Source organism: Dysidea avara, chromosome 9 (genome assembly GCF_963678975.1).
Source record: "Dysidea avara chromosome 9, odDysAvar1.4, whole genome shotgun sequence".
Classification (NCBI taxonomy): Eukaryota; Metazoa; Porifera; class Demospongiae; order Dictyoceratida; family Dysideidae; genus Dysidea; species Dysidea avara.
The window spans coordinates 9,684,138-9,707,581 of NC_089280.1; the positions used below are offsets into that span (position 1 = coordinate 9,684,138).

At 39.5% G+C, this 23,444-nt stretch overlaps 1 protein-coding gene and 1 long non-coding RNA gene across 3 annotated transcripts; one reads left to right on the forward strand and one right to left on the reverse strand.

The window, feature by feature from the left end:
- Positions 1–6,128: 6,128 nt before the first annotated feature.
- LOC136266612 (uncharacterized) lies at positions 6,129–9,567 on the reverse strand. The gene is made up of 7 exons (XM_066061611.1): positions 9,448–9,567; positions 8,734–9,239; positions 8,487–8,681; positions 7,207–7,434; positions 6,925–7,153; positions 6,827–6,868; positions 6,129–6,767 (listed from the first exon to the last, which is right to left on the reverse strand). The coding sequence occupies exons 1-7, from the start codon at positions 9,512–9,514 to the stop codon at positions 6,457–6,459; spliced, it is 1,578 nt and encodes a 525-aa protein (XP_065917683.1). The 5' UTR covers positions 9,515–9,567; the 3' UTR covers positions 6,129–6,456.
- A 10,364-nt stretch (positions 9,568–19,931) lies between these two features.
- On the forward strand, positions 19,932–22,319 carry LOC136266627 (uncharacterized). Of its 2 annotated transcripts, XR_010706197.1 has the most exons (9): positions 19,932–20,007; positions 20,069–20,308; positions 20,361–20,526; positions 20,584–21,020; positions 21,071–21,522; positions 21,585–21,694; positions 21,752–21,926; positions 21,979–22,089; positions 22,134–22,319. It is a non-coding gene; the product is annotated as an uncharacterized lncRNA (long non-coding RNA). The 2 variants fall into 2 exon arrangements; XR_010706196.1 differs by having other exon boundaries at positions 21,979–22,319.
- Positions 22,320–23,444: the final 1,125 nt, after the last annotated feature.

The following is a 23,444-nucleotide window of genomic DNA, read 5'->3' on the forward strand; positions in this document are numbered from 1 at the left end:
CAATTCACTTATCCGAACACTTTTACCATTACATTGCCTGAGACCACTGTGGTTTGGATAACGGGTCCACTGTATGTGTATATGAACAAGTGTGTCATTGGATGATTACTGTATAGCCGGAAATTTTGAGGGACGAAACTTTTGCAAGTAATGATAGCTTCATGAAAATATAACTGTGAAATGCTTTAGGTTTATACACAAAGCTATTATGTTACCAAAACTGTTTCCTAGACTTTCATGAATTAAAAAAATGCAAACATCACATTTTACATGGTTTCGCAAAAGTTTCATCCCTCAAAAATTTCCCACTATACGGCATACAGCGGATCTGAGCACCTTCCTTCCTACATATGCATACTGTTGGACAAAACTTTAAATTTGTAAAATGGATATAATTATACACAGATCCTGTTCAGTTACTCTGGTAGAATGCACGCTAGAGTGGTGTTTAGATAATTGAGGTATTTACATTAGCATTGCATATGTGCTTGAAAGCTTATTGAAATTAACTTTCATCTAGTACAGTAACTACTAAGTTTACTAATGTAATATCAAAAACTTATTAATTTCAAAGATCTGAGTGGTTACACTGTTGCCTTAATTGCTATTTTTCATTGCAAAATGTATACAAGAAAGATTGTATGAATTTTTCTCAATTTATTTATACAACTTAATAGCTACTAGTACTGTGTGGCTTACTGCCTCTAGCTTTTAATAAAGACACCAAAGAATGTGGCCGACAATCTTCCTAGGCTACCATCAAGAGTTCATAATATAGTAGGGGGGGAGAAATGAGGCAGTAATCCACACAGTACTAGTCAAACGCACAGTGATTTTACACCTTCTAGTGTTGATACTAGGGCAGCCAGATCGAGGCTGGTTTGTAGAGGGGTTTTACTCTTTTCACACCTTTCATAATCCTTACGTAATATTAAGCTCAAAAGCATCCAGACTAGTTCTGTAGGGTTATGAAATAGGGTGAAAAGAGTGATACCCTGGTTTGTAGCAAGCGGCGCGTACTATACGCGCGCCTAAAATAAAAGTGCTCGTATCGATAATGTGGCGCCCGAATACAGTAATATTTGGTGAAGAACCTGTGCTTGAAAATCAGGCTTCACGTCCGAAGAGAAGACGACTGATTGACCGGAATCCTGTAGACAGGCCTAGTGGTTGCGGAGAAGACTCAACTGAGCTCCCCGGCGAGAAGTCACTGGATGGTAAAGAAGGACCGCTTCAGGCTCATGATGGGAAAGGCGATGAGCAAGCTGAAGTAAACTCGGTACGAGGGGAAGGGAAACGAAAAAGTACACGACCAAACGCTGCCTCTAATACAGTTCAACCACAACCATCTGAATCAGCCTCCAGCTTGTCCTCTACTACAGGTCGAAAACGAAAGGTACTAAATAAAAAGGAGAATGGTATCTCTGGTATCAAGAGCCTCCACTGGTTTTGTACTGGCTGTGATGGCTCTGTAATGGGTATCATTAGTAAGTCCACTGGCAGTGGCTCCATTGGCGAGGTTATTGATTCTGCCATTCATAAATCACTGGACAAAGCCATGGGCCAGTTTATCGAAGTCCTAACAGAGAAAACAAAACAATTTCAACAAGCTATTCAGACGTCTATACCTACTGTGGAAGCTATGGATGCTTCTGATGTTCCATCCGGCTCAGCTCCGGCTCCGATTCCAGCTCACCGAAGTGTTGTTGCAGCAGTTGATGAGTATGTGGACAGGGAAAGGCGCAAAAAGAATCTCATTATCCATAATCTCCCTGAGCCTTCAGATTGTCCTGATACTCAACGCTTAACTAATGATCTTCAACAAGTTTCCAGCTTGTTAACTTCTGAATTTGGAGTGCCTGAGAATGTTGCATCAAAGCCAACTAGGCTGGGGGCACCTAAAGCCAACAAGCCCCGCCTATTGAGAGTAGAAATTGGGGACCTAGCTGCTAAAAGAGAAATACTTAGAAATGCTACCAAGCTTCGTGCTAGCTCTAAGTGGAGTAATGTGTATGTTTCACCTGACTTAACACTAAAAGAACGTGAGCAAAGCAAACAACTGCGTGAAGAGTTGAGAGCCAGGAAAGCATCAGGAGAAAAAGACTTGTACATTAAGTTTGGAAGGATAGTGCCACGTCCACCACGTTTGGTGGGCGGCACTCAAAAATGACTTCATGATAGTTCCTTCAATGCGTCAAGAAACCTAAAAGTACTTTATACTAATTGTGATCAATTATTAAATAAATTTGATGAGCTAAATTCAACTATTGATTTAGATAAACCTGATATCATACTGTTAGTTGAAGTCATACCTAAAGCATTAAAGGCCCCAATCCTATCTCCTAGACTTCAAATTCCCAACTACACTTCCTATACTAATTTTGATCCTGATGCATCTTTACAAAACAGCCCTAGAGGAATAATCATTTATATTACTGATTCACTCAATTCTAAGGAGGTATCATTTACTACTGAATTTCAAGAGCAGTTGTGGGTTAAAATAGAGTTATTAAACTACAGCTATTTACTAATTGGTACTATTTATCGTTCACCATCTACTGATCCCAATGTTAGCATATCCAAATTGTGTTGTGTATTTAAGGAGGTTTTAGAGTCAAGACCACCATATTTATTGATAGCTGGTGACTTTAATTTGCCTGGCATTGATTGGAGTGATGATACTTTTTCTGGCAATTCGTATGAGCAGGAATTCTATGATACAGTACAAGAATGTGTTTTATTTCAGCATGTTAATGAGCCAACACGTTTCAGACCAGGTTCATCCCCCCATGTACTAGACCTAGTACTTACCAATGAAGAGAACATAGTAAAATCCATCAAATATTCTTCTGGACTGGGGTTGAGTGATCATTTGTGTTTGAATATTTCTCTTTCATGTTCTCCAATAACTATCAACCAGTCCAGTGATGTACTATCTTACAATTTTAACAAAGGGGATTATATGAAGCTTAAAAGCCTCCTTAACGAAACTGCCTGGTTGACGGAATTACAGGATCTAAATGTATGCCAGTCTTGGAATTTTTTTATGCAACGTTTTAAGTCTGCTATGGAATGCTCTATCCCAAGGTACCATAAACCCCAATGTAGAAAATTACCACATACTAATCATAAAGTAATTGATCTTAAACATAAGAAGGAAACATTATGGAAAAGGTTCCGTAGAACTGGCAATCATTTGGATCATCTTAGGTTTACTGAAGTAAGAAATTCGCTTAGACGCCTTACACGTGACTTGAGATCTAAGTTCGAGATGAGAATTGCTAAGGAAGTGAAGACCAACCCTAAAGCTTTTTGGCGATATGTAAATTCTAAGGTCAGAGTTAAACCCTCCATTCCTACCCTGGTTGATGAGTCACTTAATGATACTGAAGCAGCAACTGATGAAGGTAAAGCGGAAATGTTGAACAAGTTTTTTACCGGCACATTTACCAGAGAATCCATGGATAACATCCCTGAGTTTCAAGACCGTGACTTTGTAACTAGTCTCGATGGCATAGCAATTGATGTAGGCATTGTAAAAGAAAAGTTGTGTGATTTAAATTCTAGCAAAGCTACTGGACCTGATGAGCTCCCCCCAGAGTGTTGAAGGAAGCTGCTGCTGAAATAAGCATACCTCTGTCTATAATTTTTAAGAAGTCATTAAGCGAGGGTAGACTACCCCCAGACTGGAAAGTAGCAACTATTATCCCAATTTTCAAGAAAGGAAACAAATCTTCACCCTGTAATTACCGTCCTGTAAGTTTAACATCTGTTGTTTCCAAAGTTTTCAAATCTATTATTCGTGAGGGAATGTTAGAGCATTTGTTTAACAACAATTTGATGTCACCATGTCAACACGGATTCCTCCCTCGCAAGTCTTGTATGACACAGTTACTGTGTGCATTTGATGATTGGACAGAGACTTTGGACAGTGGTAATTCAGTAGATGTTTTGTACCTTGACTTTAAGAAGGCTTTTGACTCTGTTCCTCATGAAAGGTTGCTCAAAAAGATTTATGCATATGGTTTTAGAGGTGATCTGTTTAATTGGATACAAGACTTTTTGAAAGGACGCAGACAAAGTTTCTGTGAATGGTTCAATGTCTGGTTGGAGTGATGTAATAAGTGGAATACCTCAAGGATCAGTCTTGGGTCCTCTCTTCTTTGCAATTTTCATCAATGATCTGCCATCATTATTAAGGAATAAAGTTCTTTTATTTGCAGATGACACAAAAATATATTCCAGCATTAGTCGTGCTAACCCAATATCCTCCCTGCAAGATGATATTAATGCTTGCATTGAATGGTCAGTAATGTGGCAGTTGCCTTTCAACATTTCTAAATGTAAAATACTACATATAGGTCAGTTTAATCCAAGATATTGTTATAAGATGGATGGGATGGATATTGTTAAGGTAAATGAGGAAAAGGATTTGGGGGTGTTGATTGATTGCAATCTCAAGTTTCATAGTCAGTGTTCGGCAGTGGTTAATAAGGCTAATAGACTTCTTGGCCTTATTAAACAGACCTTTTCGGATATTTCTGTAGATTCATTTACATGTTTATACAAATCAATAGTACGTCCTATTTTAGAATATGGTAACTTGGTTTGGGGACCTCACTATAAAACAGACATCAAAAAATTAGAAAAAATCCAACGGAAAGCAACTAGAATGATCAAATCTATAAGAAATCTTGACTACGAGGAACGATTGAAAGTACTTAACTTGCCATCATTACATTATAGACGTTATAGAGGTGACATAATTGCTGTCTACAATATGCTACATGATAAGTATGATATAGACCATTCTGATTTTTTTACTTTTTCACCCATTACCCATACCAGAGGTCATACATTTAAGCTATTTAAATATTTTTCAAGAACAGATGCCAGGAAATATTTTTTTACAAGAAGAGTTGTTGAACCATGGAATAATTTACCCCCAAGAAGTAGCATGTGCAGCATCAGTTGATGATTTTAAGAAATTGATTGACCAATATTCATCTAACACTATGTATAAATGTATGTAATTAGTCTACTTGTACTTTTTTTACCTGTTGATCAGGTGTAAAAGGCTGTTTAGCCTTATAAATTACCTGTAATAAATAATAATAATAATAAAGAAGTTGCGAATAACAGATCGCCTTGGTTCATTAAAGCCTGAAGTAGTTACCACTGTGTCTCTAAACGTGCAAAAACTATTGCCAAGCTACAACTCTGAACTAAAACAGTTTTGTACATCTGTTATTCCCAACCAGCTAAAGTTTTTGTCAGAACACTTGCAGAAGGCATTTATAAGACTTTACGAGGAGTGTTCGACTTTGAAGGAGAGATACCTGCAGTTTCAGATAAGGTGGCATAGATACTGCAGCAGCTACTTATTAGTTGATAAGAACTGTCAGCTTTCACAGGTTGGTCTGCATCCATCAGACCCTTTGGCTATTGAAGTAGCGGCTGTTCGGTCAAAGTGGAATAAATTTTGTTCTCTGCATTCTCTTCTATCATCTGAATCCAAGAAGTTCCTAATGGTATTTTGCAGTTGTGTATATGATGAATTACTTCGACAATGTCACATAGCTATTCAAGCTGACAGACAAGAAGACATCATATCTGCTCAAAAGGGAAGTGCTTCATTAGCAGGGCAGAACCTACGCGATTCGTTATTGACACACCATGTTAACCTTAAAACTAAACAGTGATACGTACTAACAATATTTACATTATGAAATGATTTGACTATTGTTTACATCCATATTTCTTCTGTTCTAAATAATAGTTAGACGTCAAGAACCAGGGTTCTACGGGATTTAGAAAACTCGAAGGCCCTGGGCTGTAGCGCCTGAGCGCAGCGAGGGCGCTACTAAGGGCCTGAGGGTTTTCTAAATCCCGTAGAACCCAGTGGTTCTTGACGTCTAACTTATTTAGACTACAACTCGTTATTGTACCTTGAGTTGACAGCTGCTTGTAAATAGGAAATGTATGGCTAATTGCTAGAAACAAGCCCTCTACACCTCCCGACATGGCGGGACCTCAGTAGTCTCGCGTGGCCAGACCGCTTTTTTTCGTATATTGGGTGGGGAAAAAAGCGGTCTGGCCACGCGAGACTAGGACCTCAGCATGGCTGTTGCTACCCGTTTAAACGCCCATGCGTTGCCAATGTTACAGGCGCGTGCTATGTATCGAAGTACTGGACTCAGCGAGTGGACTACAACTCATTGTTGCTGTTGTTGTGCCTCGACAGCTGCTTGTAAGCAAGTAATGTAGTGTTGATTAGTACAAACAAGCCCATTACACCTCCCTCTAATTCAGTACGGCTGTTACTAGCCATTTAAATGCCCATGCGTTGCCAATGTTACAGGCGCGTAATTATCGTGTTTCGTATCGCCTCAGAGCGTGGTCTCTATTGGACATGACCGTGGCTCTACGAGATTTAGAGACCACGTTTTCAGCCAATCAAATTTCAGTATCAAACTTGTTGTAGTCTAATGTGCAATTGGATAAGTGTAGGGGAACATCTCTATACTTAACTGAGCTGTGGTGGTATGTCACAGTGTGCTTTACCAAATGTGCTGCTCTTGCAGTAGAATAGTTAGTTGAACTGAGCTTGCCTCCTGCTGTGTGTTTGAACTGGCTGAATAGTGTTTCAACCGCACTTCCTGAAAGTCGTAAGGGACTAATAAAAATTAATGTTCTGGAAATTCTTCTAGGAAACTTTTTCACAAAAGCTTGGAAACTGTAAGTGCACACCCTGAGAAGATCAAATGCTACATAATTATAAAAAAGTATGATAAAAAGCACAACACTATGCATGCATAATACTTACTTTGCCAACTGAGGAATCTCCGGTCTTGTGCTTCTAAAGTACCTATAATGTATAGATACATTTAAAGGCAAATCAAAACCATGCATTAACATTCAAACCTTCTCGTAACAGAACTTTGTGCCACTTTACAAAGTATGAAAACCCAGAAGAAATTGACTGAAGTACTTCACTGCTTAAGTCACACACCTTCTTGTGACTCAGGAAACCCTTCTCAAATAATTTATTGCATGCCTCAAGGTACTCTAATGTAAGCTTAACACTAGCAGCATCCTCAGGCACAGGATCTTGATTAATGTATTGGTACAGCTCTGATAGTACCAGTTCTTGCTACAATTAAATACATCAACAATGCATGCTGACTTAAATTATTTTATATGTACCTGCATGATCTTAGCGGGTAAGACATTTAGTTTTGTCCAGGCATCACGAAGGACGTGAGCCTCTTTAAGCTTTGGCACCATGCGTGCACAACCCTTGTCTCTTCTTTGGCACTCCCTAGAATACAAATCCAGTATCGCTTTCCACCCAAACTTGGTCCCATCAGCAGAGGTAAATTCCCTCGATCCCCTTTCTTGTGATGAGAACAAAGCATTTATCATGTTTTTCAACTATACAAAAAAAAATCAAATCAACAGCATGACTTGATCAAGAGTTTATAATACCACTATAGATAAATACCAAAAACTTTTGATATAATAATCATACAGTACGATAGTAACTGTATAGTAGGGACCACAAAGGAGTAGGCGTGGCCCACAAAATAATATCACCCAAAATCAGCCTCAATTTTCCCTTATGACGATGAGGCAGTATTGGTGAGGTAAAACTAAGCCCAAACAAGCTTTCAGATCGACCCGAAATGCTTTCAACAAGTTGCAACGGAATTTTCTACTGACTGAGTAACTGACTGACTGATGCCTTCAGACAAGCGTAACTTGATAATGACTAAAGCTACAGGCTTGATTTTTTCACTGTTTGACATCGCTTCAGCCCGACAGGTGCCTTTTGGCATACTGGAGTATGTACAATGCATTCTTCATGGACTTACCAGTGTCCTCCTTTGTGTCTCATTCATCTTTGCTGAGGTGCTAATTTGGTGTGAGCACGTGATGGCTTTCCTTTGAAACAGAAATCGTACGTATTTTTCATCGTGGCTACTTTGATATGCAGAGGTGTTTTCAACCTGTTCTTGATTCGAAATGCTGTGTAACGGGCTGACAACGAAGCGTAATGGATACCTCACTTTTCACACAATAATTGATATCGCTGGGGCGCGCGGTGCCTTTTCAGATGTGGTATGCGTGGGTTCACCAGTCATAATAAAATTATTTACAAAAAAAGTTAGCGAACAAGTACACGAAAAAATTTGGAATTTTCAACTAGAGTAGGGACCATAGCGCATCGATAAAAAGTACTGAAACAAGTTGGAGTAGTCCATGATATTAAATCACTGTAAAACAATAAGAAGTGTTATATCCCTACTGTGCTCAAGATACCATAACGGAAATGCACAGTAGGGATATAACACTTCTTATTGTTTTACAGTGATTTAATATCATGGACTACTCCAACTTGTTTCAGTACTTTTTATCGATGTGCTGTGGTCCCTACTCTAGTTGAAAATTCCAAATTTTTTCTTGTACTTGTTATGTTAGTTTACCTGGTGACTGGGACATATAAGCCAATAAACAAAGCTTAGTGGATCACACGGGTTCACAAACCATGGTTTCACTGCATATGGATCTGGGCCATTGCAAGTACCATACATTCCATAACAGTCATGGGTAGCCTTTAATGCTGCCAGATTAGGAGCTGCACCATCACACACTAGGATAAGAGTTTTGATGTCGTGAACCTACACATGTTAGAAAAATGCTAAATTATTCAAAACTTCTGTTATAACATACATGAAAAAGTCTAATGCTCTCTAACACACAAGAGCAAATAAACTTAGCTGTCATCGTTTCTTCACTAGTATAAAATGGCCCCACAATGCCATATGAGGAGGTAAGGTCTCTCCATAGGAATTGTAGAATGTAGTTGGTTTGCTTTACTCTGTGATCACCATCAAACAGCTGGAAAACATCATGCAAGGATGCCTGTGCTTCCACAGTCATCGCTAGTCCAATTATTCTATGGCTCCGTGAGTTCCACATAAGAGACGACACAACTTTTATTTCATCAAAAATTAGCACCCCTACATTCTTCGGCCTTGGCTTATGCTCAGCTTCACAGGATTGCTGCAATATTCTGTACGCTTCTACTTGCTTGCCAATTGACTCCACTGCAACCCCAGCTTCATGCAGGAAAGCCCCTGTGTATGCCTGCAGTGTAATACGGGAAGGAAGTTGCAAGATATTAAAGCTTTTTAGAGCTTCATATGCTGCAGGGCTTCGGACAAACACAGCAAGTGCTGCAAAATAGAATTACAATATTTATAGTAGAAAATTTTAATAAGAAAATGTTGACAAAATAATTATGAATAGGTATGGATTTACAAGTTTTACAATTATCAAACATTAAGTGAGTGTTTCAGTTGTTTAGAAACATTCAATTTGTCAAAGCTAAGGATTTGATAAAAAAAAAAATCTGTCAACATTGCCTACTGCATAACAACGTACCAATTCTGATAGTAACCAAGCTCCAATGGTTATTACGACTTCCAGTCTCTACAGGATGTAAAATCATAAAGTATATTACTTGAAGCTATTCATCAGAAAACTTATTATCTAACAGAAAATCTCTATAATCTGTTAATATAAGATGATCTTCCTTTACCAACATGACAAGTAAGTGTCAGATTATAGAGATTTAGTGTAATTATATTAAGGTTACGGGTTAGGCGCTTAATAATAGGTTATTATTTTTCGATGCGCGATAATGGTTGGTGCAATATTGGCACGAAACTCGAGCAGGTGTTAATGAGAAGGTTGTTAACTTTAAAGCGTTGTATAGCCACGTGATAATAGCGGAGGAATCATACAAAGTGAGTGTTAATAATTTACTGCAGAAGGTAGTCAAGCGTAAAATTAAGTCCCCGCAATGTGGCGTTAAGCGCTACTGCTTAATGTGGTTATTATTCATCAAAAATAGCAGCTGTCAGCCAATTAGCACTAATTTTTTATGGCAGTGTCAATGGGTGGTTATATTATCTAGGTCCTGTCGTGGAGACTTTGTGGGAAAACTGACTAGAGGCTGGTTAGTTATCGTATCTTTCAAGGATAATGGCGATTAGTTCTGCTACGGAAATACCGCGAGTGCACTACTGTGCTGTTACAATTTTTTTTTTTTTAACAGTACAATCACCCTAACATTTAGTTACAACTACACATACAACTACACAGCCAAACTACTACTAGTACTGCTACTATATACTACTACTAGGAATACAATCAATCAAGGAAAAAGGGGGTTGCTATCATCATCATTGTCCTGAACAGCCCAATATCTTAAAATCATTTTAGCATTGCTTTGCCACAGTGCAACAGAAAGTTGTTGTAATAAATTCTTTCTTGCAAGCTTGGTAGGAACACCACTTCTAGGGGTGGTACGGTCAGCAATAATTCTTAACATTCTCAGGGCAAAAGGGGTCCACACTCCAAAGCACTCCACTACCAAAGGAACAAACTCAGAACCAGCCTTCTCCACAGCTGCCAAATGCTTCTCATCCTTGGCCAACTCTCCAGCTGCAGCAGCTACCCCAGCACATGCAGCAGAAGAGGAAATGAAAGCAGGCTGAATAGTGCTGCGTACAGAGACGTCGAAGTAAGCAGAATGTCCGTGTTGAAAATCAGGATGAAAGATATCACCAGGCCGCAGGCCATCATCATATGAAGCCCTCTGTTCCTTAAGGACACCAGGATTGTCTTGAGAAAGGGCATTATAAATGATGTTAACAAGGGTATCATGACGACGGATTCTCATAGGACCATGAGAGCAACCTAACAGATGGTCGCCAAAGCTGTCTATAGAAGAGAGGCAAGTGCACAATGGAGAAAGAGGAAACAAGGTTACACCAAGCCACAAACGTAAACCTATAACAAATTCTGGACCAGGGATGGCCAAACCAAGACAGGCTTTAGGGATAGCTTTAAGCCAGCCACTGCTTGTACCAGAAGGATGTGCTAGAGCAGTTAAACGTGCCTGATCCCTAATACTGAGAGTAGCATACAGGTTATCAAAGATGCTTTGGTCAATTATAGCCTGTAGGTCTTGCTTAGAAGATGGGAGGATTGAAGGATTACCAGAAATTCTAGAAAAAAGTGTGACAGCAGCCTCCTCATCAGGAAAAATGAGCTGGTTGACATCAACAGAAAGAAGGGAGGAAGCCAAGCCTCGTACACTGTTACATGAACCTAAAAAGGCAGCTGGTGCAGATTGAACAGATTCACGTAAACCTAAACCACCAAAACTAAAGGGTAAGGAAGCTTGGCACCATGCTGAGTCAGAGAGGCTACCTTGCAAAATACGACCAAGAGAACTACGGAGATTGAGGTCAAATTGATGAAGAAAAGGCTTCAGTATGAGGAAAGGTACAGTGCGAAGTAAATGAATAATTGGATAACAACTCAATTCGTTCGTGAGGACCTAGAAATCACTAAGTAATAGCTTATTAATGCTGAATATCATGGTCTGGCTTCCCTTGAAACCTGGTTTTTGATGAATAGCAACTCAACAGTTTCGCTGTTTAGTGCCTGCATTTCTGTACAAGCGCATCCCTTGTTGAGTGTATCGCCGCTTTTGGTATTTCTTGTACGTTAATATACCATGTTATTTTAGTGTGTTCTTCCGTACAAAACGGTTAAAACAGAACTATAAGCAAAGCGCCTACAAAATTATTTAATGGGTAACCCGTAACCTTAACTCACTGTTACACTTTTGATCCTTTAAAAACTTCTCTCGGGCATTATTTTTGTCTGACTCCCATGTGGCACGCACAGAATCTCCAACTGAGAAGCTATCTGCTTCCTTAAATGCTTTCTGCAACTCATCCACATTAGTTTCCTCAATCTGTGACATAATTTCACTTAGCTCATTAGATTGTTCGTCATCTAGCAATAGCTCTGTATCAGCAAGCCTGGCTAACTTTGCTTTATCAGCTGACCTTTCCACCTGTGCAGCTTTTCTTCTCTTAGCAGCACTAGCTGGTGAGAGGTACTTCAACTTGAATGATGATGATGGCTGCTGCCTGGCAGTCCGTCTTGCTGGACTTACATCAGATCTTCACTTTTGGTATGCTAACAGAGCCAGAAGGCGTTTACATTGCTTGCACAACACTGCAAACTTTAATTTCTCTTCCTTGCTGATGTTCTTAGCAAGTTGATGCCACAGCAGACAACTGTCAGAATCAATTCGATCGAATGGTTTGTCCCACAGGTGAACTCCTTTGATGTGGTAATGAATAACAGCATGATATTCATCAAAACACATTTTCTTATCAAGCCCAGGGCAGAATTTGTAATCACTTTTCTTAGCAATAATATCACACACCTCAAAAACTCACAAATATTGTTTACTGTACCACTCTTAATTGAAACAAACAATACTTGAATATCAGGTAAAGTGAAGCTCTGATGGGATAAACAGAATTCTTGCTACTGACATATAGACAGTTCCTGGTAACTGATACAAAAATCTTTGTGTGATATCCAGTGCTTCACCCTTCCCACAAATCAAGACACACGGTAGTGTGTCGTGCGGCCCAAGAAGCCGGCGCGTAACACCCGTGAGTATATTGACAGGAAAAAAGAAAACGCAATTTTCGCACCTCCGTAGCTCTGTGCTTCCTTGATGAAACAAGACGATTTTTGCTGTGGATATGCCCCCCAACTGCAGCACTCCACATTCCAAATTTGAGCGAAATCGCTTCGCGCGTTTCCGAGATATGCGACTTCAAAAATTGGCTCAGTTTCTTCGTTTTTTTTTTCTTCTTATTTTTCTTTTTCTTGTCGCACACTTACAAAAACTGCTATAAAACTCGCACGCCATATCCGATTGCCTTGAAATTTGGCACACAGAAGGGGGATATAAAGGCGCATCTCGGTACCAACTTTGGCTGGAATACGATAAACAGGCAAAGAGTTATGAGCGATTATTCACGAAAATTAACACCAATATGTTGTCACGCCTACAGGGTAAACCGCGTATGGGAAGAAGCTGAAAATCGGTGGGTGAATAGGTTAACTATTGAACCTCAAACCTTTTGTGGTTTGAAAGAAATCGAGCTAAAAACCAGGAAGATACAACGAAAAAACCAACAGTGTGTAACAATTACGCAATCGAGATTAGCTAATAAAAAACGACTGCTTGCCACGCCTACCAGGTAAACCGCTTGGGGTAATGCTTTGAAAATCGCTGTACAGATGGAGTTATCATCTTAGAAAGGCTCTTCAATGGTGTAGAAGAATCAGACTTAAAACCACGGAGTTATAACACGAAATCCAACTTAGTGTAGCAAGTGCGAGATCGAGATACTCTAATAGAGCAGTCATCCTAATAGAGCAGTCATCCTAATAGAGCAGTCACCCGAAGAGAATTCAAGAGATCAGCTAGAAACAAGTAACCTGTATAGAGATCAGCTACAAACAAGCCAACCTGTAGAGAGATCAGCCACAAACAATTCACCCTGTAGAGAAATCAGCTAGAAGAAGTTATCTTGTAGGGAATTCATGCAACTATAGAAAGAGATAATTCAGCTAGAAGAAATCACCTTGTAGAGTTCAGCTACAAAGAAACCACAATGTAGAGAGTTCAGATACAAAGAAACCACCATGTAGAGAATTCGTTTACAAACAAGTCACCCTATAGAAAGATCAGCTAGAAGAAGTTACCTCGTAGAGAGTTCAGTTACAAAGAAACCACCATGTAGAGAATTCATTTACAAACTAGTGACCCTGTAGAGACATCAGCTAGAAGAAGTTACCTTGTAAAGAGTTCAGATACATAGAAACCATTCTGTAAAGAGCTCAGCTGCAAACAAATCACCTGTACAGAATTCAGCTACAAACAAATCACCCTGTAGAGAGATCAACTAGAAGAAATTACTTTGTAGAGAGTTCAGCTACAAAGAAACCACCATGTAGAGAGTTCAGCTGCAAACAAATCACCCTGTAGAAAATACAGCCACAAACAAATTGCCCTGTAGAAAGATCAGTTAGATGAAGTTACCTTTTAGAGAGTTCAGCTACAAAGAAACCACCCTGTAGAGAGATCAGCTAGAAGAAGTTACCTTGTAGATCGTTCAGCTACAAACAAATCACCCTGTAGAGAGATCAGCTAGAAGAAGTTACCTTGTAGAGAGTTCAGCTACAAAGAAACCACCATGTAGAGAGTTCAGCTGCAAAGAAATCACCCTGTAGAAAATTCTGCCACAAACAAATTGCCCTGTAGAAAGATCAGTTAGAAGAAGTTACCTTTTAGAGAGTTCAGCTACAAAGAAACCATTCTGTAAAGAGCTCAGCTGCAAACAAATCACCTGTACAGAATTCAGCTACAAACAAATCACCCTGTAGAGAGATCAGCTAGAAGAAATTACCTTGTAGAGAGTGAAGCTACAAACAAATCACCCTATTGAAAAATCAGCTTGTAGAAGTCACCTTGTAGAAAGTTCAGTTACAAAGAAACCATTCTGTAAAGAGCTCAGCTGCAAACAAATCACCCTGTAGAGAGATCAGCTAGAAGAAGTTAACTTGTAGAGAGTTCAGCTACAAAGAAACCATCATTTAGAAAGTTCAGCTTCAAACAAATCACCTGTAGAGAGTTCAGCTACAAACAAATCTCCCTGTAGAGAGATCAGCTAGAAGAAGTTACCTTGTAGAGAGTGAAGCTACAAACAAATCACCCTATTGAAAAATCAGCTAGAAGAAGTCACCTTGTAGAAAGTTCAGTTACAAAGAAACCACCATGTAGAGAGTTCAGCTACAAACTAGCCACCTTGTAGAGACATCAGCTAGAAAAGTTACCTTGTAGAGAGTTCAGCTACAAAGAAACCATTCTGTAAAGAGCTCAGCTGCAAACAAATCACCTGTACAGAATTCAGCTACAAACAAATCACCCTGTAGAGAGATCAGCTAGAAGAAGTTAACTTGTAGAGAGTTCAGCTACAAAGAAACCATCATTTAGAAAGTGCAGCTTCAAACAAATCACCTGTAGAGAGTTCAGCTACAAACAAATCTCCCTGTAGAGAGATCAGCTAGAAGAAGTTACCTTGTAGAGAGTGAAGCTACAAACAAATCACCCTATTGAAAAATCAGCTAGAAAAAGTCACCTTGTAGAAAGTTCAGTTACAAAGAAACCACCATGTAGAGAGTTCAGCTACAAACTAGCCACCTTGTAGAGACATCAGCTAGAAAAGTTACCTTGTAGAGAGTTCAGCTACAAAGAAACTATTCTGTAAAGAGCTCAGCTGCAAACAAATCACCTGTACAGAATTCAACTACAAACAAATCACCCTGTAGAGAGATCAGCTAGAAGAAATTACTTTGTAGAGAGTTCAGCTACAAAGAAACCATCATGTAGAGAGTTCAGCTGCAAAGAAATCACCATGTATAAAATTCTGCCACAAACAAATTGCCCTGTAGAAAGATCAGTTAGAAGAAGTTACCTTTTAGAGAGTTCAGCTACAAAGAAACCATTCTGTAAAGAGCTCAGCTGCAAACAAATCACCTGTACAGAATTCAGCTACAAACAAATCACCCTGTAGAGAGATCAGCTAGAAGAAATTACCTTGTAGATAGTTCAGCTACAAACAAATCACCCTGTAGAAAGATCAGTTAGAAGAAGTTACTTTGTAGAGAGTTCAGCTACAAAGAAACCATTTTGTAAAGAGCTCAGCTGCAAACAAATCACCTGTACAGAATTCAGCTACAAACAAATCACCCTGTAGAGAGATCAGCTAGAAGAAATTACATTGTAGATAGTTCAGCTACAAACAAATCACCCTGTAGAAAGATCAGTTAGAAGAAGTTACTTTGTAGAGAGTTCAGCTACAAAGAAACCATTTTGTAAAGAGCTCAGCTGCAAACAAATCACCTGTACAGAATTCAGCTACGAACAAATCACCCTGTAGAGAGATCAGCTAGAAGAAGTTACCTTGTAGATAGTTCAGCTACAAACAAATCTCCCTGTAGAGAGATCAGCTAGAAGAAATTGCCTTGTAGAGAGTTCAGCTACAAAGAAACCATCATGTGGAGAGTTCAGCTGCAAAGAAATCACCACTGCCCAAATTTCAAGGCAATAGCTCTTTCCAATCTGAAGCTATCAATTGTCAAAGTTGGCAAATTGGATGTGTGTGGAAGGCCCCTTTTTACAAATCCGGTCACATATGTATTATATATATAATTTGTACATTTACTGATAAAATATTTAAAGTATATCTACTTCATCTTTACTTCTTCCTGTAGTAAAGAAAAAAAACATAGGTTAAAAAAGTCCCAAAGCTGGCCATAGGCCAGCTTTGGGGTATACAAATACAAAAAGAAATGAAATCTAATCCAAAACAGCCAAGCTGTAAAAAAAGTGTGCGGCCCTCAGAAAGGCTATGGTGAAAAAAGATGTGAAATCCAAGGTGGCGGCCAAGAAATGGCTGTGATGGTAGGTTAATGGTAAAAATTTTAATAACGACAATTCAGGTGAATTTTTGTGCCGCTTCACAAAATTTACCAGAATTGTCATTATTAAAATTTTTACCATTAACCTACCATCACAGCCATTTCTTGGCCGCCACCTTGGATTTCACATCTTTTTTCACCATAGCCTTTCTGAGGGCCGCACACTTTTTTTACAGCTTGGCTGTTTTGGATTAGATTGTCTTTGTAAAGGAAAGATCAGGATATCTTGTGCTTCCTTTATTAACAGCATTTTGCAATGTTAATGCATTCGCTGGAGCTACTGACTGAACCACTGTTGGCTGGTTAACCACTGTTGGCTGGTTAACCACTGTTGTTGTTGTGTGATTAGCCATTGTCGGCTTGCTAACAGTTGTTGGTTGATATGCTTGTTGGGTAACCACTGTGGTTATTAGGTGAGTTGCTGGGTGGAGCATTCCTGATCGATCAGCTACTGTTGGCATTGTTGGAATGTATGACTGAACCATTGCTGTCTGATTAACTGAATGTTGGCGAGGAGCTTGGTGAGACAATGGTACCATCGATTGGGCAGCTGGATGGGTAGTTGCTGACTGCGTAACTGTCACGGGTGTTGGTTGAGTAATGAACTGTAACTTGGTTGCTGCTGATTGAAGAGTCGACTGGGTTGGCAGAATAAATGGAGGGGGCACTACAGGCTGGTTAATTGTGGCAGATAGTCTATTAGTAGGCTGAATCAATGAAAGCTGATTAACCGCAGCTGCTGTTAGTTGAATAGCAGACTGGAGGATATGTGGTTGACGAAACATAGTTGTTGCTAACGGAATCGCTGATTGAAGCTTGGTTAGCTTGTCTGCTATGGCTTGTTCTGAGATGGCTGACTGAATGACTCCCTGGCTAACATTAACTACAGCTGTTGTTGTTGGCTGAATGACTTGCTGGCTAACTACAGCTGTTATTGCTGGTTGAATGGCTTGCTGATTAACCCCAGCTGCTGTCAGTTGAATGCCTTGCTGGTTAATTTGTGCTGCTGTTGCTGAATGAAGAACTGGTTCTGTATACGATGGACCGATTTGTTGATCTTGAGCCGATTCCTGAATGGGATGGCAAACACAGTGCTTTAACACTACTACAAAGGTGCATTCATGATACAACAAATGGAATCATATAAACAATATACGTAATGATGGCCGATACTTACCAGTACTGGAAATCTCAAATGCGCAACAGATGAATCTGAACTGGCCTGCCCCACGAATATACGACGTCTTTTGCTGTTGCACTGTAAATCGTCAAGACCGTCACTCCGCGGCTTAGGAGTATCTGCCATAAGGGATCCGGGTCGCTACCACGTGCTATCCTCTTAAACGCGCCATTTCGATAGGTGGAAGAATCACGAGACATCTCCTGTTACCAATACACAATAGCAATATCACTTTGCTGTCGGCGAAGTCCTTGTTACACAAAGGCCATCATCACTCATCAACAGTCCTGTCATTCGTGATCACGTGTTAATTGAATCCGAGAGTATACGATAGTTTACTGGTGATACTTATCTCTGTGGGATTGTACGCGGTATATTGAGCGTTAGACACTCTCCCCCCCTACTATTTTATGAACTCTTGCTACCATTGATCAAGATACTCTAATTGCCATGGTTCAGGATTCCAGCACTGAACAAATTGTTTTCTTAAACAAAATAACTGCATGGTTTTATTAGAGGTTTACATTCCAATGCACACATTTCTGTAGTATCAGGATAATCCTGATGTGTATCAATTCTTTATCGACACAAGTTATTAAAATTTTAGTTGGTTACAGGTGGACATAGAATTATTATAATCCCTCTGTATATACAGTGTAATTCACATCAGACCAGTCACTGCAATAAACAACTAAATAGCAACTTAATGACAATCACACTCTGATCCAGTCCAATACCTCACTATAGCTCTTCCTCCAACTAACTAATAGTTTCCTTATCAAATGGCACAAAACGTTGCATGCACCATCCACTGAGACAACAATTTTAGGATATACAAGGGATTTTATTAAAGTTAGCATTTTCAATGTACAAAGTTCTGTAGTACCATGTATGCACAACGATATCCGATGTCAGTGTATTGTTTCTTTGAGTCAAAAGTGTATAGCAAAAAGTTACTAGTTTTAATTGGATACAGGTGGACACAAAATCATTAGAATATCAGTGTCATAATACATGTACCAAACAACAATAATATTTCTGTGTGTCGATCAAGATAATATTATATATGAAAAGAGAGTGTATGTTCAGTCATTTTGTTTACTGCCAGGCTGAGAACACTATTTGTTTTATACAGAACCATGCATGTTGCAGCTATATGCTTGTACTGGTCTAATTATAGGTTCTGCCATTAAGGTGGCGGTCAAGTGTCCGCCCACTCAATTAATTAAATTTCAAATATCCTGTGATTTCCAAGTTATTATCAAATTTAGTTTCGCTACCGAAATAAGCACTAAGAAAATGGGCTGTTCTGCACTGTTGTTGTAGCACATCACAAATGGCGAAGGTTCAAGAACAATTTTATAGTAGGATGAATGGCGCAACTTTATTCCATCACGCCAACCATTACGGGGTCCATATCCTAGTACTGACTTTCTTTTCATGGTGTGTATGTTTCTGCGTATTAAGAGTTTGATTGTGAATCAGCTAAAGGTGGAAGCGAAAGGAGAGCTCGGAAACTTGGACCGAAAAACACTGCACTCATAAGTTCGGATCACTACGACGATACGCGTGCACATTCACATACCTTCGATCTTTCACAATAAAAACTTTATAACCGATTCTGACAATTGCTTTGGCAACAACGTTGATTGGAAAATCGAAGAAGTTTCAAGAATACATTGCGCGGAATTACGTAGTATACTGCATCACCAACACACGTTTCTATTAAATTCGCAACCTCGTGTTCAGTGATTAACGATGATGTTTACGACTCGAAACGGTGGACCATTTAATGGCCTGATTTACTTGACGAGCAACTCTTACCTTTGATCATGAGATAAAGCGTGGTTAATGCCGGCTCTTCTATTTGTTGTCTCTGGAAGCTGGACAATGTCGGTGTACTACTACTTCACTGTTATTATTACAGGCGATAGATACACCACTGAAACGTGTTAGTTGTGTCTTGCTGCAACTGGAAGTATACATGCTAATTCTATCTAGGTATTTAGCTAGCATTAATAAGAAAATTTGTCTGACAATGCATCTCATGTCAACGCATCTGGAAATTATTCTCAAGATTTATGTGATGTTTGCCAATAAATCAGGTATGAGTTACAGTATATGTAAGTATGATTTTGTACAGTAATAATATAATAAATATTCGTTGTTAAGGTTGTGTACAAAAATATAATTTATGTATTATACTGTTCAAGGTGACTCAAGGCGCCGAAATGGTTGGCAACTACTAAACACTGGATCAGCTATCTCTGGAAGTAGATATTCTCTGTAGAAGGATCTTAGCTTGGGATACACCGTTGTCCAGAGTTTTTCATCGCATTCAATTTGCTGTACAGATGTTCCTTGTGGTGTCCAGATAAGAAAGTCACACCAGGGTAACTGTGTAATTTCTAATTGGCCTTGCACTTGGTAATAGTAGTTGTGTGTTTTCTTTAGCATGACTTGACCATCTGTTAAAGAACTACAAAACCGGTTAACTTCCTGGCATGCAACTTCAGGCGTCATTGTTCTCCCAGAATATGGACATTTTATTTCTAATAGACCGAATCGTCTTCCTTCAGCCTGGGTAGGATCTTCAACAACACCATCAGGAGAAGCAGCCAACCACGGATGCGTTGTACTTACATGGATACCAGTTCTACTGACTTGGTATGATGGACCAAACTGCTTGGTCATGTGAGTCACATACCATTGCCTTGGTGTTTTCATGTGATCGTCCCCATTCTAGTGCTGGAATTGTACCTGGCTGTGGTTTGTACAAGATGGTTTCTACTAGTTTTTCAAAGTTTTTACGACGTTTTATTACAGTGCCAAATGCAGATGCAGTCAGGTGTGGTCTTCTGAGCTGCTGCCATGGACTGTTGAGGGATGGATCTTGGTCCACAGTTTCTCTCGTGAGTTCAGCAGCCTGTTCCACTGTGACTTGTAAAGATGTTAGGTATTCATTGCAGATAAGCCGCAGCTCGTCTTGACTGGAGTTGGTTGGAGTGATTGCTTCTGGCCCATAATCTTTATCAGTAATAGCTGGTGTGAGATGGTATCGCTTTTCAATTCTGGCTTTCTTGTATGCATCTGAAGACTTTCTGTGGGTGTCACGCTCATGTTTACGTTTACGACGGTTTGAAAATGTCTCAGTGATAGTTGAGTAGGATCCAAACAGGCGCTTCCAAGTGGTCTCAATCCACCCTGGACCTAAAGTCATGGACAATCCTGCTGTCATGCAACGATGCTGGAATGATCCTGACTGAATCCTGTTAACTTGCTTTCCACCATCCATCTTTGCTCTGATCGACATGTAGCATTCACTCAAGTTGGTTGTGCTGTTGCTGATGAGCTGAGCTGCTTTGTTTACCAGACGGTCACCAGCTCGATCTATCTCAAAGAGAAGGTTAGGTGGCAAGTCATGCAGATTAACACTGACTGGTGTTTCTTTTGCAGCTTCTGAGCACCAAGATGGATCACAATCTTTGTGGTATCCTAAATAGTGCTTTGGACCTGCTCGAAGATCATTTCGTAGCTTTGTGATGTTGTTGGTTTTAGAGTGGTTCCGAATAGCACACCTTGCACCATGTGTGATTTTCATAATGACAGATTTGGTTAGATGACCTCGTCCACAGAAAGATGGAAAGTCCTTTGCTAACTGCTCTAGTCGGCCCCGAAAGTAATTAACGGCGTGATTTGCACACTCCACCTTCTCAACATCTCTGCCATATGACTTAACTGTTGTTTGTATGGTGTGAAGAACGGAACTGTCTCCATCTCCAATTACTTCTGTATATTGAAGACCGTGCATACTCTCAGATTGTCTAAATCCTGTGGCAATAATATCTGATTTCATAGATGTAGATGATCCTGACCAGTTTTTAAAACGTTTGTGATCAGGTGGTTTGGTATGTTTCTTGTGTGCTATAGAGCATACTGCACAATACTTGTTTTTTATACCTATGTACAGAAGCTTTTTGGTAGCAGCACCAAATATGACTCCTACTCCAGAATTCGCATTGTAGGAATGCCCGTGGGACCTTTTGGACCATCCTCCATCAACTATTACAGTAATAGCTGGTACGTCGTGATGGTATTGATTGTTTTGTATTGCTAATTCTCTCTTTTCTCTTCCAGCTTCCAACATGAGTTCATTCAAGTAGTCCTCAAAAGCTGATCCCAAGAGCCTCTCGATGTCGATGAATGTTGGCTTGGATATTGAAAGAACTCCAATGGTACACATAACCTCCTCAAGGTTACTATGACCACCACCTACTGACATCTGTCCCATCACAGCAGCTGCATTAGCTTCGTAAGTAGATCTGATAGTCCCTTCTGGTGTTTGTAACTCTACTTTGTTGCAGGTCTTGAACACAATTTCCTTGTTACACTTGTTGCACCTGGCAAGCAATGTACTACCAAGTCCTCTCCTATATACTTCTATGATGAGTTCGACTGGAGATTGACAGGAGAGGGTGTGTTGTGTGATGGTATGAATGGCATCATGTAACTTTTTCAGGTTGATAATTCTACTACCAGCCAGGTGATGTACTTGAAGTTGGTGGTTGACCTACAGGCACCTCTGAAATTGTGCTTTTGGTAATGTATTCAGAGCTAGTTGGTGGATACTGACTGTGTGAGCTGTGGTCTTCGGTAGGAGTGGCACTTGTTACTACAAGAATGAATATTTTGAAATATATTTAAAGTGTATGTAAGAAATTGAATTATAATTATTTTAAAATACACCTTATTTAAAAGAAATTCTAGCATGACTGTGTGATACGCAACGGAAGAGTCTCACCTGGAGCTTCGCTTGTGCAACACTTCGTTTTACTTCACCTCGCATTTATAGCGTTCCTGTTAGCTGTAATAACTCGTTGCTTTGTTCGCTTTTGCCTTCGAGATGTACTACCCATTATAGAAGTATTATTTATATAAGCCACCGTAACTAACTGTGTTTCTCAGCACACAAGACAACCGCTTTTTCGTTCACTTACCTTTCAAACCGAGTTGTTGAGTTACATGCGAAGAATCGATTTCCACTCATTATTATATTGGAGGGCGTGCGCTTTACCTGAGGCACTTTAGCCGCTTGACCGCCACCTTAAACTAATAGTATATTGATTGTGTGTCTTATTGACAAGGTGCAAAAAACAAGGGACATTTTACATGCTTCTTCTTCTATATAGACACTTAATTTAGTACATGTGCTATATACCAACCTTGTAAGAAACATTATCTCAATTAGCTAGATGATCTTATAAAAAAATTAGGTACTGCATGCACTGGGTAGCTATGTATAGGCATTATAGGTTGAATTTTGTGTTTATCAAGGGATATAGTATTAACCAGCTGTGCCTAGGGGAATAAAGGGAATAAACGTCTTAATGATAAAGACAAAATATACATTACAAGCATACAGGGGCCTATAGACACAGGGGTACCATGTGCTGATGGATCAGTACAGGAGCCCTGGCAAGACTTACATTAACTAATTAAATTACAATACACCAAAAAAAAAAATCTATATATCTATATGTAATACTTAAAGTTTACCTAAGGTGGTCTAAAAGATCCCAGTCTGGGGAGGCTCTAGAATTAAAAATTCTGTAAGAACAGGACACAGCAATGCGAGCTGCCTGCTCAAACAAGGATCTTACGGTTTTCTTTGGCACTTCACAAGCAGTAGCCATTTGAGAAATTGTTTCTGACAAAAAGTGGCCTAAACAACCAATTTCAATGGGAACAAGATTGACAGTTAATCCAGAAAGTTGGAGGTCATATTGCAAGGAGCTATATCGATCTTCCTTTCTAGCTCTAGCAGCAAGAA